This window comes from Podarcis filfolensis (genome assembly GCF_964270895.1).
Source record: "Podarcis filfolensis genome assembly, chromosome: 3".
Taxonomy (NCBI): Eukaryota; Metazoa; Chordata; class Lepidosauria; order Squamata; family Lacertidae; genus Podarcis; species Podarcis filfolensis.
Genome location: NC_139606.1, coordinates 22837423 through 22854180, shown reverse-complemented (window position 1 = coordinate 22854180; position 16758 = coordinate 22837423). Strand labels below are relative to the sequence as shown.

Sequence of the window (16758 nt, the reverse complement as noted above, 5' to 3'; positions counted from 1 at the left end):
TGTATTCTGGTTGTTTTAGCTCCAGTATGACATTGTTTACATTAATATTAAACAGCAGGGGAGCTCATAAGCAGCCTTGTCATACTTTTTGTTGTTGGAATTGGAGCTGACAACTGACAGTTTACACCTACTCTCACTCTCACACACATTTCAAAGTATAATATCCTAATAAGTGTAAATAACTGACACTCTATGTTTTAGTTCCAAAGTTTTAACCACAACTTCTCATGATTTATCCTACCAAACACTGCTGCAAGAACTACAAAGGTCTTAGGCCCTTTACCTTTCTTTACATTTCCAACATAAATTATCACTATTATGATATATCTTTGCCAATTTTACAGGAGTTAAGTACAATCTATACATCATTTTCATAATATTTTCCTTTAACACCGTACATGCAGTGAACTTGACCCCTTTCCTCCATAACCTCTCCCAATCTTCAAACATTGTTATGTCCCACATCTCTTGCCCAGTCTATCATCACAGATTTAACTTGTTCATCCTTTGTATGCCATTCCATCAATAAATTACACATTTTAGACAAATTTTTAACTTTAGAGTCCAACAACTCCGTTTCCAACTTAGTTTTTTCTAAAACAAAACCATTTTTCTTATCTAATTTATACAGTTCATTAATCTGATGGTAATGTAATGTACCCAATTTATTTTATCTTTAATTTGATCAAATGGTTTTAATTTATATCCTTCTTTATCTTCCAGTAACAGATCAGAGTATCTCAACCACTTGGTTTCCATATTTAACTTTTTCTGGGCCTTTGCCTCCATTGAAGAAAGCCATCTGGGTGTTTTCCTCTCTAAGAGTTCTTTGTATTTTTATCCAAACATTATATAAGGATTACATGATTTTTAAAACCATTATGGGCCTTTACCTGGTCATACCATAGATAGGCATGCCATCCAAGCACGTTATCAAATCCCTCCAAGTCTAAAACATCAGCGTCATGCATGTCAGGTCTCTTAAGGCTATTCACAAGTGTAGCAGTGCACATAGCTGGACATAGGATTCTGTATCATATAAAATAACATAATCTTGTTTTGTTCTATTCTTAAAATACTGGTGGCCTTCTAACACTTTGAGAGAAGACTTCTCTCCCTTTTCGCTTTTAAAATCAGGGTCTATGCTTTGCATTCCGGGATGCAGGTGGCGCTGTGGGTTAAATCACAGATCCTAGGACTTGCCGATCAGAAGGTCGGCGGTTTGAATCCCTGCGACGGGGTGAGCTCCCGTTGCTCAGTCCCTGCTCCTGCCAACCTAGCAGTTCGAAAGCACGTCAAAGTGCAAGTAGATAAATAGGTACCGCTCCAGCGGGAAGGTAAACGGCGTTTCCGTGCACTGCTCTGGTTCGCCAGAAGCGGCTTAGTCATGCTGGCCACATGACCCGGAAGCTGTACGCCGGCTTCCTCAGCCAATAAAGCGAGATGAGCGCCGCAACCCCAGAGTTGGTCACGACTGGACTTAATGGTCAGGGATCCCTTTACCTTTACCTATGCTTTGCATTCAGCAGGAAGGTCCATTTAAAATGAAATATGATCAAGGTAATCATAGACCACACCAAATAATTGTGGGGTGGGGGAATGAAAGCAGAATTTCTTCCATGAAGAAAACACTGTATATTTCCCAGATAATGGGTTATATTCTACTAAATAGTTGCTATAGCGGGAGCTGGCACAGCGACTCATGCTAGCACAACAAGGATTCCCCCCCCCCCACGTCCTCCATGCCTTCCCAAACAGCTCTGGGGGTAGGTCAGGAGAACATCAGGATGACACACAGAGGGAGGAAAAGGGAGGTCATTCTGTCTGGCAAGAAGCAATGTTTGTGTTGGCAGAATGATCGTAATAGCGCAACACTGAACTCCTCCCAATCAATTGTATCCAACCCTGCCATTCCACTCACAAAGCAGGAACAACTCCTCTCCTCTGCAGCCACCATGCAACCTCAAAATCTGCTCCAGGGTGCTGGGGGAACCTCCCAGAGCAGATTTGGGAGGGGACATAGGGAGAGGACACACATCCAGGGCACACACCCCTCTCTCCTCTTTTGACCCATGCAGAAAAGCTGAGAAGAGACATTATCACCCTCCCTGGAGTGGGAGCCTCTTGGGCTACCTGACCGGAAGGTGGCGGATCGAATCCGCACAACAGGGTGAGCTCCCATTGCCCTGTCCCAGCTTCTGCTAACCTAGCAGTTCAAAAGCACACTGGTGCAAGTAGATAAATAGGTACCACTATGGCAGGGAAGTAAATGGCGTTTCCATGCGCTCTGGTTTCCGTCATGGTGTCCCGTTGTGCCAGAAGCGGTTTAGTCATGCTGGCCACATGACCCGGAAAGCTGTCTCTGGACAAACGGCGGCTCTCTCAGCCTGAAGCAAGATGAGCACCACACCCCATAGCCACCTTTGACTGAACTTAATCATCCAGGGGTCCTTTACCTTTAACTTTTGCTCTTCAGTAGAATCTAAAGGTGTTTCCAATAAACAAAAAGGCTTGACTTCACAGGCTCTTGGAATGAATGAAAGTACAGTGGTACCTCGGGTTAAATATTTAATTCGTTCCGGAGGTCTGCTCTTAACCTGAAACTGTTCTTAACCTGAAGCACCACTTTAGCTAATGGGGCCTCCTGCTGCCGCCGCGCCGCCGGAGCCCGATTTCTGTTCTTATCCTGAAACAAAGTTCTTAACCTGAAGCACTATTCCTGGGTTAGCAGAGTGTGTAACCTGAAGCGTATGTAACCCGAGGTACCACTGTAATAATCTATTCTGCCTGAGATATTTGGCTTCAGGCCTCTGACACATTTTTATTTTATTTTAATATAATTATCTCTGCTTTCCTAGAGACTTTGTCCTCTGCTATTGATGAACCATTATAATAGATCAGGATTTCACTTTAAAGCATAGCTCCAGGGAACATATTTATTTCCATTATCCCCCTCTGGACCTTCCTGGTCTCTGCTTGCTGGGCTCTAGGCATTTAAAGGTTAGCTGTGCGAGTAAGCTGTGTGTAGATCAGAATAACATCAACACCAGAGAGCAATTTTCCTGCCTGGTTGAAGATAACCAACACTATGGTAAGCATCCTTTCCTACTGTCTTGCTTTGTAAACCACAGCTAATGAAAGGAAGGGAGGCAGGTGGCATAAATGTACAAAACGTATTCATGGTGTAGAGAAAGTGGGTAGAGAGAAGCTTTTTTTGTCCCCTTCTCCTAATACTGGAACTGACAGCCAGCCAATGGAACTGACTGATGGTACACCCAAGACAACACACAGCTCATTTATGGAACTCACTGTCACAAGATGTGGAGATATGTCCACTAGTTTATAGGATTCTGAGATGTAATCACTGGGGAATGTCTTATCAATGGCTACAAGTCATGACAGGTATGGGGAACCTCTAAATTCAGAGGAGCATGTTGTTGAATACCAGCCCCTGGAAGGAAAGGGCTGTTGCCTTCGCACTCATGATTGTGGGCTTTCCAGAGGCATCTGGCTTTGCCATTTTGGAAACAGGACACTGAGACTGGAAGGACTTTTGATCTTATCTGACAAGGCTCATTTTGCAATGTTATGTAGTAGCAGGCTAAAAAAAGAAAGGTATAAGGGCACAAAATACTCTGTCATTCAATGTAAATGACTACAAAAGTCAGATGATTTGTCTGTCTGTCTCTTTCTCTCCAGTACGGATTCATCAACACTTGCCTGAAGTCTCTTCTAATAGAGAAATTTGGTGAAGAAACCTGGGAACATCTCAAGTGAGTATATGTACCTTTCCGACATTGTACGGGTGAGATTTGAAAACTTAAAAGTCAAGCAGGGGATAATTCTTTCAGTTATGGATACACTAGAGAGAAACACGAAAAAAAAGAAGATCCTCGTTGCACCTTAAAGACTAACAGATTTATTGTGGCATAAGCTAGTGTGGACAATTGTCCACTTCATCAGATTCATTCAGAAAGATGCATCTGACATGAAGCGAGCTCTAGTGTGAAATTTGTTAGGTCCACAAATATTTAGAGTGCCACAGTTAACATTTGGGAAGGATAAAAAAAACAATTCAGAATGGGTTCAGCAACATCTCTGGCAATTGCAGTGGTACATGAACCCTATTTTTGTTTTATACAATTCATGCATGTTCATGCATGTTTCACAGTAGGCTCCATCTTAAAAGAGGCATTCTCTCCTGTTTGAGAGAGAAGGGGAAATTCCTATTTTTAAGAAGGTGCCTGCCAAATGTGGGTTTGTAAGCACTTGAAGAATGATTTTACTGGGTTAAAAAAAACCCAAAAAATCTCTCTCTAATTCATTTTGTGTACTTTTAAAATGGTTTTAAGAAAATTATGCAAGTAACATTGCAGTCTTCCTTAAAAGTTTTGCATTGATATATTTTTAAGTAGATTGTACACATCACACAATAAATCATGCTCTCCGTTTCATTTTATATTCAGATGCTGATGTTAGTTTTGATACTTTTACAGGACAAAAACTGGGATTGAAGACACCTTTATGACATACACAGTTTATGATGATGCTGTCACAATGAAGCTGGTCCAAGAAACCTGCAAAACACTAAGTTGTGAAACATGTTCTAATTTCATTTATTATCTTTGCATTCTTTTAATTTTGCCTTTTTAAAATTCTCTTTCTGGCTTTTAATTCACTTTGATGTTATGTTTAACTGTATTATTTGGTTTATATTGTTTTATCTTATGGAATAAGCTTAGTTTAGGGACAAAGAATTGTGCAACCCAATTCTGAATGTCTTTTCTGCCGCCCTGGGTTCTTTGGGGAGGAAGGGAGGGATAGAAATACAATCAATGAATAAATAAAATACTGATGGACAAGTAAAACATGCAACATGATCCAAGGAATGTTTACTCAGAAGTAAGCTGCATTATGTTCCATTGGAGAAGGCCATGCGGTATCCTTCCCATTCAGGGGTGCGGAATCTGTGGCCCTCCAGAAGTTGCTTTCATCCCTGATCGTTGGGCTAGCTGGCTGGAGCTGGCTGAAGTTGCCGTCCCATTACACCTGGGGGGGCTGCAGGTTTCCCACCCCTGCCTTAGCTAATCATCCAGTTCCCTCATCAGCTGCACGTTTTGCCCACCAAAACAGCTAAATGGAGCTCCTACTGAAATGCAAGAACTAGCCTTGCTATTGACGTCTCTGCTGTCCCGCCCATTGCCCTGTGAGAACTGTACACATTTCTCTGAATGGAGAAATTTTGTGAAGAAAGTCATATGATACTGGGGGCATTAACAAATGCTAGGGTGTTGCGTTGAGGGGGGGAACAGGCAAGTCTTCTTCATGGCAAAAGGTATACTTTCTGCTGTGCGCAGGTATGTCTCCTTCCTGTCCTCTGCCAAACGCAATATTAGTGCTATGCCATGCCACACACTCTCCTCACATCACCAAACAAGGGGTAGCTAGGTTGGCAGGAGCAGGGACCGAGCAATGGGAGCTCACTCCATCACGGGGATTCAAACCGCTGACCTTCTGATCGGCAAGCCCTAGGCTCTATGGTTTAACCCACAGCGCCACCCGGGTAGGGTCGACCATATGTTTCCTGGCAATAGAAGAGATCTTTCTGAGCAGCTGAGAGGTCTCTGCATTCAGACTAGGACGTTGGCCAGGCTTGTGATCTTTTGAGAAGGTGTAATGGCTGGATTTTGCTCATGTTCAGTGCTTAAGAGCGATTATTCCAACCCTGTTATTATTTGTTCGTCTCATTTATTTCCACTCAGAGCTGTCAGAAGAGGCAGTGCTCAAACTTTTTGGGGAATACTTTTTCAGTTTCTGTAAGATGTCTGGATACGACAGAATGCTACGGACCCTAGGAGGAAATTTGATGGAGTTTATCGAGAACCTTGATGCCCTTCATAGCTATCTTGCCTTGTCCTACCAGGTACCTCCTTTGCTGTGTAGACACAATTCTGAAAAGCCCTTTTCAGAAAATAAAAAAAAAAAATAGAAAAGGGGGGCGGGGCTGAATCTGTGACCTGGACCTGGCCTGCCAGTCCCTGGCAAAACTGAGGGCTTCTTTTCCCTATCACAATGCTGAGATGAGGGTAAAGGTTTAAGCTGTTCATTCTACCTGAGATGTGATACAGCACTGTTCTCTACTGGGACAGTTTGATAAGTTTAAAGCCCACCTCTCAGCTTAGTACTACGACTGGGAAATCTACAATGACAATACAAGAATTACAATACAATAATTGTTCAGTCCGGACACTGAGATCCAGCACCAAGGGCCTTCTGGTGGTTCTCTCATTGTGAGAAGTGAGGTTACCTGGAACCAGGCAAAGGACCTTCTCAGTAGTGGTGCCCAACCTGTGGAGCACCTTCCCATCAGATGTCAAGGAAATAAACAACTGACTTTTAGAAGACATCTGAAGGCAGCCCTGTTTAGGGAAGTTTTTAATGCTTGATGTTTTATTGTGTTTTTCATATTCTGTTTGGAGCCGCCCACAGTGGCTGGGGAAGCCCAGCCAGATGGGCAGGGTATAAATAATAAAGTAGTAGTAGTAGTAGTAGTAGTAGTAAAAGCAAAACTGAATCCTTTTTCATTCCTCCTCTTGGCCGCACAAGAGAAAGAGAGTAGAGGGAGAAGTATGTGATGTAACATGAAACTGTGGTTAAGCATTCCGACTGAACTCCCTACAGGCATTTTGACTCTGAAAAGTTGCCTGGGAAGGGAATGTGGTTCTTGTTTGGAGAAAGCTCGCTCCCCCCTTAACAGAATTGTCTCAGAAGCGCTTGTCCCAAGGATGTTAGGAATGCATCTTTTAAGAATGTTGAGCATAACTATTGTGTGTAGGATTTCCGCCCAAGAAAATAAAGCAATAGTTTTTCTACTTAGGAAATGAATGCGCCATCATTCCGAGTAGAAAGAACCGATGGGATGTTGTTGCTCCACTATTACTCCGACAGAAAAGGCCTGTATCATATTGTCCCAGGTATGCTACAATATCTTGTTCCCTGTCAGGTTTTGCTCTGGAAACCTTTCCATAGAGGGTAGAAAATATGTTTGCACTAATGAACTACCTGTTTCCTATTTTGGGACAATTCCTCCTTCCTCTCCAGTGGTCCTTATGACCCATCCCACATTGTTCAACAGGGTTCCCCTCCCTGACTGCAGTCTCCATGAAGAGAATTCCACCTAAAAAGCCAGAATGCTTCAACCCTAATTGCTAGAGGAGAGGGAAGTCTGGGCATGTGTGAAGAAGGAAGTATGGAGCATTATGTTGGTCCAGGAGCGCCTCTTGATCAATGCCAATTGTCCGAATTATGGAGGAGCCAACCACAAATCATGCCTGAGGTGGAGGCTGGTCCATGGCAGCAACACACTCCCAGGCCGCACCCGCTCTGCCTTTCAAGTTGGCAGACACGGGTTAGCGTGGCACAGCGGGATGCAGTGAGCTCCCCAGACCCCACTGGGGAACATTGCCAGGAATTTTGCCTCATAAATCCTGGCTTTCCCCTGCCTGAACCTGAGGAGCAACCACTATTGACTCATGATGTGACCGGAAACACAAACGATTATTCTTTCTTACATAGGAATCCTTGAAGCTGTGTCAAGAGATTTCTTTGACAGCGAAGTGACGCTGAAAATTCTTCATCAAGATGTAGAAGAGGAGCGCACTGGGAAGAAGGAACACGTGGTGTTTTTTCTTTCGCAGAATGAGAAAGAAGCAAAGAATGGGATCGAAGAAAAAATAGCCTCTGCAGGTGGAGACTGTCAGGAGGATGAAAAGGTGACAAAATTGGTCCTGTCAAAAGTGGGAGGGGGGGTTAGTTTTGAGTTAGCAGAAACATTCATGGCTTAGAGAGGGGGAGCAGCCTTGCAAGTCTCTTAAGATATTGTAACAGATGAATCACTCTCCATGTGTACAGCAAAACTGATGTATACAGATTTAATTATTGTGCTTTATACCTTCTATGGCAACCATGAGGTTGCTCTGTGTAAATGGATTTAGAATATGAGCATGATTCAGTTAATCTTAATTACCACGATGTACCATTTTTCTACCAATGTTCTATTTAGGGACTGGATGCTGCTTTCCAGAAAGGGAAGGAAGAATCTGTGTTGCACCAACTAGAAAAGAAATCTCACTGGGACATTGTGAGGCACATTGTGAAATTTAGGAGAGGTATATTAGAGCCTTTTTAACCTCAGCATGATTATTGAAATGAAAGATGGGCCTCATCAGCATAAATTAGAGGCTGTCCTTGGATGTAAGTATCCTTACAGAAAACTGCCAGATGATATAATAGATTGATATAATTGGAATGTGATGCCTTGCTGCTTCTCAATTTCACTGATCTACCCTTAAGTTCAGGTAAGTGAAAGCCTGGAATATTATGTCATAGACAGCGATACCCACCCCTTCTGACTACACACACCAAATCTTGTATCCTGCTCCAAATTTTGATGCCATGTTCTCCCCACCACCACCACCAATAAAAATCAAATTGTAAATATGTTAGAAACTGTGTGGAACTGTTTCAGCCAGATCTTTATTATCCAACGAGTAGAGCTTCACAACCTCCAGAATAATGAATATCAAGGTGTAGGGGGGCTGCGGGTTCTGAACAGCTACTTGTGTCTTCCAAACCAGAAATAGATGCTGGTCTGGCCCTATCATGCATTATCCCCCTAAAACGGTGAAGCATTATCCCGCTACAAAGGGGGATAACTAAGGCAGGAATTGATATCTGAATGGTATAACAAGACGTTTTCCAAGTGTTGGCCACAGCAAAGGAAAGGATGTATCAATGGAGAATGATCAAATTACTATATACAGGCGAAATGTGGAAATTCAAGAAAAGATTCTCTCTTTGTAAGTTCACTCTGTGTGTTGTCTATCACTCTGTGTTTCATAGAGGACCTTATTCGTACCTTGGAGCCATTTTTTCCTGAGAGACTTTGGGTTGAGGAGAGAACTTTCTGTTGTGCGTTTCCTTTCCACATTGTGTTCGATGAAACAGTAAGTTATCTGTTGGCCTGAATCCTTGTAGCTGGAATAGAGATGCTTGCTGAGTTGGTCTCATAGTATCTTTGGTTGAAGTATATGCAAAGTTTTAAAATTACGAATGCATGTTGACAAAAGGTTTTGGGGTTTTTTAGTTTAAAAAATTATTTAAGTAGGATCACACATGAAGGTTTTTTTTGTTGGTTCTCAAGAGAGTTTGAAAACTTTCCTTTTAGTCATGAAATTATGCTACCTTTCTATCTGCTCCTCAGCTGACGATCAAGCAGGCTGGTGTGAACATTCAGAAATTTGTACCAGGCTTGCAGATCTATGGAACCAGATTAGATGAGTATTTCTCTATTGTTCACCCACAAGTTACATTCACAATCTTTAGCATACGGAAGTTTATCAACAGCCAGTTTGTTCTCAAGATACGAAGGGATGCGCTGCCTAACTTGTGGACGAGAAGGCCCATGCTAAAGCTCAGAGGTATCAAACAAACTTGCTTTTTGCAGACATCTGAATGCTAAGGACCCCCATGCTAGCACTGTGGTGGCAAGGAAACTTGAGAGATGGTCACCTGCAGTTTTATTTAAAAATGGTTGGAAGGCTTTGGAAGACTCCCACATTTCTAGATGTTAGTTTATCTATGTGATTCCATTCATGGATTGCTTCCCGTAAGTGTCTTGAAGTGATTTCACAGAAAAAATATATAGAGACAATTAAAAATAATTCCATATTTAAAAACAATTTAAAAGTCAATGCAGAAACAGACTGGTATAAATAACTCCACTTAAAAGGCTGGCTGAGAAACAAAGGTCTTCAATAGGCACCAAAAAAAAAGAAAGAAAATAAAGATGGCACCAGAATAGATGCAACCACACTAAGGGCCAGATTCATATACAGTATTGCAGTAATTTGGGCCTGTAAACAGTTAATCTGAACAATTAAGATCTAATGTCCATTCATTCTGAGTGGTGGTTGCACAAGAAACCAGCATTTAATACTCGGGAGCAAAGAGAATATAGCCTGGTGTCTCCTGATCCTATGAAACTTACTCACAAATCATATAGAGACTTTCCTTAGCAAATGGAATACCACCATAACTGCTTGTACGCAAGACAAAATAAAACAAATAAACAGATCTACATTTGGGGTGTACAATATACATCTCTGCTATAAATTTGTGTCTTGCATTTACATATTTTATTAATATGGCAAATGCCAATTAAAAAAATGTTGCCCACCTCTCCCTTAGGAGCCATTCCTCCTTCCTCAACTCTTCCAGTGCCTCACAAAATAATTCAAAATTCTAGACCCAAGTTCTAAACCTCTGTTATGATCTGGTGACGAAGCATTTGCAAGATTTGGGGGGGTTCAAGGTGTACAATAGGTTTGTGGTGGTGTTACATGTAAGATCCCGCTTAATCAGTAGCTTAAACACAATGGAATATCATTCTGTAACTTATTTCATTTTTTTAACGAAAAGGACAAATGATCTGGATGGATTCCATGCAGTGCATGATGTACTTGTGCTCACCCAAGTTGCGCAGTTTGGAGGAACTGGAAGAGCAACAGATGCACCTCTCTGACATTGCACAGCACGACACAACAAGGGATCTCATCCTCTTCAACCAGCAACGGCTGGCAGAGATAGAGCTATCTAACCAGCTAGAGAGGAAGAAGGAAGAGCTAAGGATTCTCTCCAAAAACCTGGAAGCGGAAAAGAAGAAATCGGAGGCTCTGCTGTATGCCATGTTGCCAAAACATGTGGCCAATCAGCTTAAGGAGGGCAAAAAGGTGGAAGCAGGTAAATGCTTTTTATTGTCCTTTCATGCTTTTGTGGCAGCGAGGATATCACTGTAATGTTTTGAAAGACTGGGGCAGCTACCCAATTTCAACTGGGAAATTCTAATAAAGCAAGACAGAGGGGGTTCGGCAGATAGTCTGGGGGAAACTGGCTGATACTCTAATATTGCTGATTTTGCAGGTTTGGCCTTGGTTGGTTCCCCGAGTTCGGCTGGGAACTCAAAATTAGAGTGGGGTGTATGTCTCATAAATAAATATATTACGGTATGATGAGCTTGAGTGATTTCAGCTGGAATGTGGGGTTATAGCTTGCTATTTAAAGTGTGTCAGAAGTACTGCCACCTAAGAGATTCACCTCAACGCAAAAGGATTCAGAGGATATGTTATTCTTTCTTTGCATATTTTTACATTAAAAGCAGATTTTGAGAACTGGAAAGTTCTGTCTGAATGCATCCTGCTTAAAAGTGTCTGGGACCATGTGCAAAGGTTTGCTGCCTTCACTGACAAACCCATTGGTTCAATAAAATGTAACACTAGTCTAAGCCACTTGAGTCCATCTTGAAACAGAAAGACTTTCCACGGTCTGGGGTTGCCAAGCTTTTTTGGAATAGAGGGAACATTTTGAATTTTGAGAGGGTGCTGGGGACGCAAGTCACAAAATGGCTGCCGTGGAGTGTGGCATAGCACAAAATGGCTGCCATTGGGCATGCAGCATAGCACAAAATTAAAGAGACAACCACCCCTGACTGCCTTATTCTTACCATGGGAAGAATGGTCCTAATGAAGGAGATTGCACACGTACCAATGGTGTTGCTGTCTAATGATAAGAAGCAATATTCCTCAGTACCAGAGGGAATATGCAGGGTGACCATAGCCACAGCCACCGCCTGGGAAGAGTGGGGCCACTACTGCCTGCTCCTCTCTGCTCTACTTTTCTCTCTCCTGCCACAGGAGTTTCCAGTCACCTCAGGCAGCAGCAGTGGTGTGTGCATGTGGCAGTGGAGGCAGCAGCGGCAGGGCGCCATTTTCTGCTTTGCCTCGAGCGGCAAAATATCTTGGGCTGGCCCTGAATGTGGGGATTGGTTTTTCATCTCTTCCAACAGAAGGACCGAAGCAAATGGCACTGTCAACTGTGTTGGCCTTACAAACAGAATGGTGTCTTGTTTTTGTGGCTTAAAATAAACAAAACAGACTTTCCAAAATAGCCATTCTTCTTTTAATTATTCCCTAGGAGATTTTAGTTGCTGCACAATACTTTTCAGTGATGTCGTGACCTTCACAAACATCTGCTCTGCCTGTGAACCTATTCAGATAGTGAACATGCTTAATTCCATGTACTCAAGATTTGATCGGCTAACTAGTGTCCACGGTGTTTATAAAGTAAGCGTTCTTGCAATGTACACACATTTTCATCACTTATTCTGCCTTTCCTGCTCATCTTGATGTTTATAGCTGGTTGTATCAAGCCCTATCGCTATGAAAAATTGTTTTAGAATGATGGACACAAGGATGAGAATGAAAACTGAAGACTATTAACTTGTCAAAAACATTAAATTGTCAAGCCTTTCCAGACCAGTTTTTCCTTCATATCATTTCCCTCTGCAGCATGCCAGTGTTCTTGCCTCCTTTTATTCCTGTAAATATTTCCCCTGCTACCTAGAGCAGGCACAGGCAAACTCGGCCCTCCAGATGTTTTGGGACTACAACTTCCATCATCCCTAGCCAACAGTGGTCAGGGATGATGGGAGCTGTAGTCCCAAAACATCTGGAGGGCCGAGTTTGCCTATGCCTGACCTAGAGGATAAACTGCACTAGTGCAACCCTTTAATTGTGGTGGTGGTGATAATGTATTATGTTAACTATCCGGGACAGATTAATGTCTCCATCCAACACTGCCCACATAGAAACATAGAGTTGGAAGAGACCCAAGAGTCATCTGGCTCAACCTCCTGCAATGTAGAAATCTCAGCTGAAGCCGAGGAAATGTTGTGTGCTTATTAATAAGCCTTGCTACAGGGGCCAACTGGCTGTGGACCCTCATGAGAGCAGCCCCTGAGCTATAGGGGTAATATAGGAACATCTCTCTGCGTGGGACAGGAAAGTGGGGAGCAGTCATGGCACGTGTTGGCCAAGGAGTTTTCTGTCTTCCCATCCCTACAGTATGTCTCTCTATTGCCTTACAGGTGGAAACAATAGGAGATGCCTACATGGTTGTAGGAGGGATCCCAGTGCCTGTCAGCAGTCATGCTGAAAGGGTGGCTAATTTTGCCCTGGGCATGAGAATAGCTGCAAGAGAAGTGATGAACCCACTCACAGATAAGCCTATACAGGTACATTTGATCTTGACTTCAATTGCATGATTCTATGGATGCCTAATTCAGATGTAATTCCCACTGAATTCCTGCAGTTGGCAAGGCAGTTGGATGGGATGACCTCCCAGTTCTCTTCCAACTCTGGATCTCAGTTTCGGCACCTGTCAGGTGGCTGCCATTTCCATTGTAAGAGAACACGGGAGGCATTCATAGTGAGTTCCAGCACCTCTTTTTTCTAGAAAAATAGCACTGTTGGAAGGTGTCACTATTAGTTATGCCTTTAATTACCCTCCAGTGCTATATCCCATTAAGGACTCACTGTTAAAACCGTGTTCATGGAAGACAATCTTACTCAGCTACAAGTGATCACCAAAGAAGAAGAAGAAGAATCCCATATATTATTTTCCCAAATGTTCCGGAGTATTTCAGTCTGGTTCTTCCATTGCTGAGCTATCTCTCATTATGCTGCAGTCAGTAGGAAGCCGACTAGTTTGCTGTGGTGCAGAAAGTGTTTTTGAATGACGGCCTTGCTAAATGTCTTGTTATACTGCAACAAATCCAGGAGGTTGAATGAAGAACAACCAACTATTTCTTTCAGAGCTGTAACAGAGAATGCATTTTCCTTTGTTGTGTTTATGCCAGCAGATTAGAATTGGGGTGCACACTGGACCAGTTTTGGCTGGAGTGGTTGGGGAGAAAATGCCCAGGTATTGCTTGTTTGGCGATACAGTCAACACAGCTTCTAGGATGGAAAGCCATGGACTTCCAGATAAAATCCATCTGAGCCCAACAACGTTCAGGTAAGAACCTGCAAATCAATCGCAACACAAGGAAAATTCTCCTCTTGTCTTATCTACATTGGCAGTACCAAGGCTATCAAATATCAGACATTTTGTGGGATCTGTGCTGTCCCTAGGACCACTAATATGCTCCACATCAATTATTGAATTATCTTCAAGGGTAGGCAGTGAGAACTTTTGTAGGGCAAAGCGGATGACCTACTGATGGGTACTACTGCCTTTCTCATATTCCAATTGTCCACTCTATATATAATGTGTGGGGAACCTCCAGGTGTTGCTCAACTACAACTCCCACCATTGGCCGTGCTTGCTGGGGCTGATGGGAGTTGTAGTTCAGCAACATCTGGAGGGCCAAACGTTCCCAAAGCCTACTGCAGATCAATAGCAACATTTTCTGGCACTGGCTCCTTATCTAGCCAAAAGAGCACTAGGTAAAGGGACTCCTGACCATTAGGTCCAGTCGTGACCGACTCTGGGGTTGCGATGCTCATCTCGCTTTATTGGCTGAGGGAGCCGATGTACAGCTTCCGGGTCATGTGGCCGGCATGACTAAGTCGCTTCTGGTGAACCAGGGCAGAGCACGGAAACATCATTTACCTTCCCTCTGGAGCAGTACCTATTTATCTACTTGCACTTTGACATGGGACCGAGCAATGGGAGCTCACCCCATCACGGGGATTCGAACCGCCGACCAAGTACCAAGGCTATTGAATCCCATACATTTTGTGGAGGAGTGGGCAGTATCATGAGGGACAGAGGTGTTGGACACCTGAGGATTTTGGGAAATGGGTGAATTGTGAGCCCCACATTTGCTGTGCTTCTTTCACTCAACAGAGCATTATCACACCAAGTGTTTGAGATGGTGGAAAGGGGAGAGATACAGGTCAAAGGAAAAGGGAAAATGACAACGCATTTTCTGAGGAAAAACCTCCATGCCACCGAGAATGAAATAATGGGACGACTGGAAGAGACATCTGGTAATGGCGACGGCAATGGTGTGAGTCTGTCGAGGGACAGAGAAATTCTTACTGTTGTTTAATATTTATAGCATCATGTAAGGTGTCAGTTCTGAAATGAAATCGCTCCGCCACTATCTACATTGTGTGATGTATCTGCACTAAGAGGTTGATGTATTTATCTCTATATTCTTGGATTTAGGTTCCATGGGCAGGCCTAGTTCTTATGAAATCAAGCATTGTTTTTCCTACACTTTATTTTTGAGCCTCGCTGTGCAAAACTGCTTCTATTTGTAAATGAATCTACCAAGTTTCAAGGCCGCCATGGATTTGAAATAAGACTCCAGTCAAAAGCTCACGTCACCTTACAATTAGCCTTTCGAACGCACAAGATTCTTACTTGTCTTTTCCGTAACGGATTAATCTTGCTCATGTGCTTTGACTGGTGAGATACAAAAATGGAATCCTCAGCTCAAATTCAGAGAAAACCAAGCAAAAACTAACAGAGAAACAGGCATTCCAGTTGTTGTTGTTGTTGTTGTTTTTAAATGCAGTAATAATAATTCTGCCTCAATATGTTGGTGCTGGAATTTCCAAGCTGATGCACTTTTGATGGTTCTTAAATGCTTTAATTTTTATTTCATTTTTAGCTGTTTGTTTTGGTGCTTTGTTGTTTGCTGCCCTGGGCTCCTTTGGGAAGAAAGGCAGGATAGACTTTTAATAAATACTACTACAGTGGTACCTTGATTCCCAAATGGCCTAGTTGTCAAACAAATCGGCTCCCGAAAGCTGTAATTGTTCTGGTTTGCAAACGTTTTTCACAAAGCCGAATGTCCAACGCAGCTTCCGATTGAGTGCAGGAAGCTCCCGCAGCCAATCGGAAGCTGCGCCTTGGTTTTCAAACGGTTTCAGAAGTTGAACAGACTTCAGGAACGAATTATGAGGAGGTGTGTTAATTTGTATAGAATTTACACAATACTAGCCCTTTTCTTTTTTTTTGTTGAAGCAGACACTTTGGAAAGCGATCATGGCAAGAATGTTGTAATAATGAAGTATGCTGAAGATTCTCTTACAGCCAGGGATGCAGAGCATTTCGAAGATGTGGCAGGTTTGTTACAATGTTCACCCAATGCACAGAAACTGGGGGATTAGTATTGGTTACCATACTCATGTTTATCTCCCCAATTCTGGAGAGGAAGGGGGGAAGTGAATAAACTCACCATCCCTCAAAACTTCTAGCGGCCTCAAATAAATCTGCTGCTATAGTGAATCCAGAAGGCTTGATTCAGTTGGTGCAATTCTATAAGTGCAAGGGCTTTTGAACCTCAATGGAAGAGAATGGGTTTTTTAAAAAATAAAGTATTAAATAAAGGAAACACATGAGATAAAATTGGATGGTATAATTGAATATGTAGCAGAATAAGGGTTGCATAGAATGCCATGGAGAAATGAACTGGGAAGCGATATGTGATGGGCAATGTATGTATGATGAATGTAAAATTCAGTACGTTTCCGAGCACAATTCAAAGTGTTGGTGCTGACCTTTAATGCCCTAAATGGCCTCGGTCCAGTATACATGAAGGAGCGTCTCCACCTCCATCGTTCTGCCCAGATGCTGAGGTCCAGCGCCGAGGGCCTTCTGGCGGTTCCCTCGCTGCGAGAAGCCAAGTTACAGGGAACCAGGCAGAGGGCTTTCTCGGTAGTGGCACCTGCCCTGTGGAATGCCCTCCCACCAGATGTCAAAGAGAAAAATAACTACCAAACTTTTAGAAGACATCTGAAGGCAGCCCTGTTTAGGGAAGCTTTTAATGTTTAATAGGTTACTGTATTTTAGTGTTTTGTTGGAAGCCGCCCAGAGTGGCTGGGGAAACCCAGCCAGATGGGCGGGGTA

General features: G+C 42.9%; 1 protein-coding gene across 2 annotated transcripts in view; it reads left to right on the top strand.

The window, feature by feature from the left end:
* Window positions 1-3494: 3494 nt before the first annotated feature.
* Window positions 3495-16758, top strand: part of LOC310759668 (guanylate cyclase soluble subunit beta-2-like) — a 16990-nt gene continuing 3726 nt past the window's right edge. The window contains exons 1-14 of one of the 2 annotated variants that reach the window (XM_083607256.1): window positions 3495-3773; window positions 4497-4591; window positions 5763-5923; window positions 6878-6974; window positions 7576-7772; window positions 8063-8168; window positions 8902-9005; window positions 9263-9479; window positions 10480-10800; window positions 12031-12179; window positions 12983-13129; window positions 13757-13911; window positions 14746-14888; window positions 15874-15975. In XM_083607256.1, the coding sequence (XP_083463382.1) occupies window positions 4525-4591; window positions 5763-5923; window positions 6878-6974; window positions 7576-7772; window positions 8063-8168; window positions 8902-9005; window positions 9263-9479; window positions 10480-10800; window positions 12031-12179; window positions 12983-13129; window positions 13757-13911; window positions 14746-14888; window positions 15874-15975 (1966 nt within the window). In that variant the 5' untranslated portion in view covers window positions 3495-3773; window positions 4497-4524. The remainder of the gene's footprint in view (window positions 3774-4496; window positions 4592-5762; window positions 5924-6877; window positions 6975-7575; window positions 7773-8062; window positions 8169-8901; window positions 9006-9262; window positions 9480-10479; window positions 10801-12030; window positions 12180-12982; window positions 13130-13756; window positions 13912-14745; window positions 14889-15873; window positions 15976-16758) is intronic. The other variant, XM_083607257.1, reaches the window with a different exon arrangement.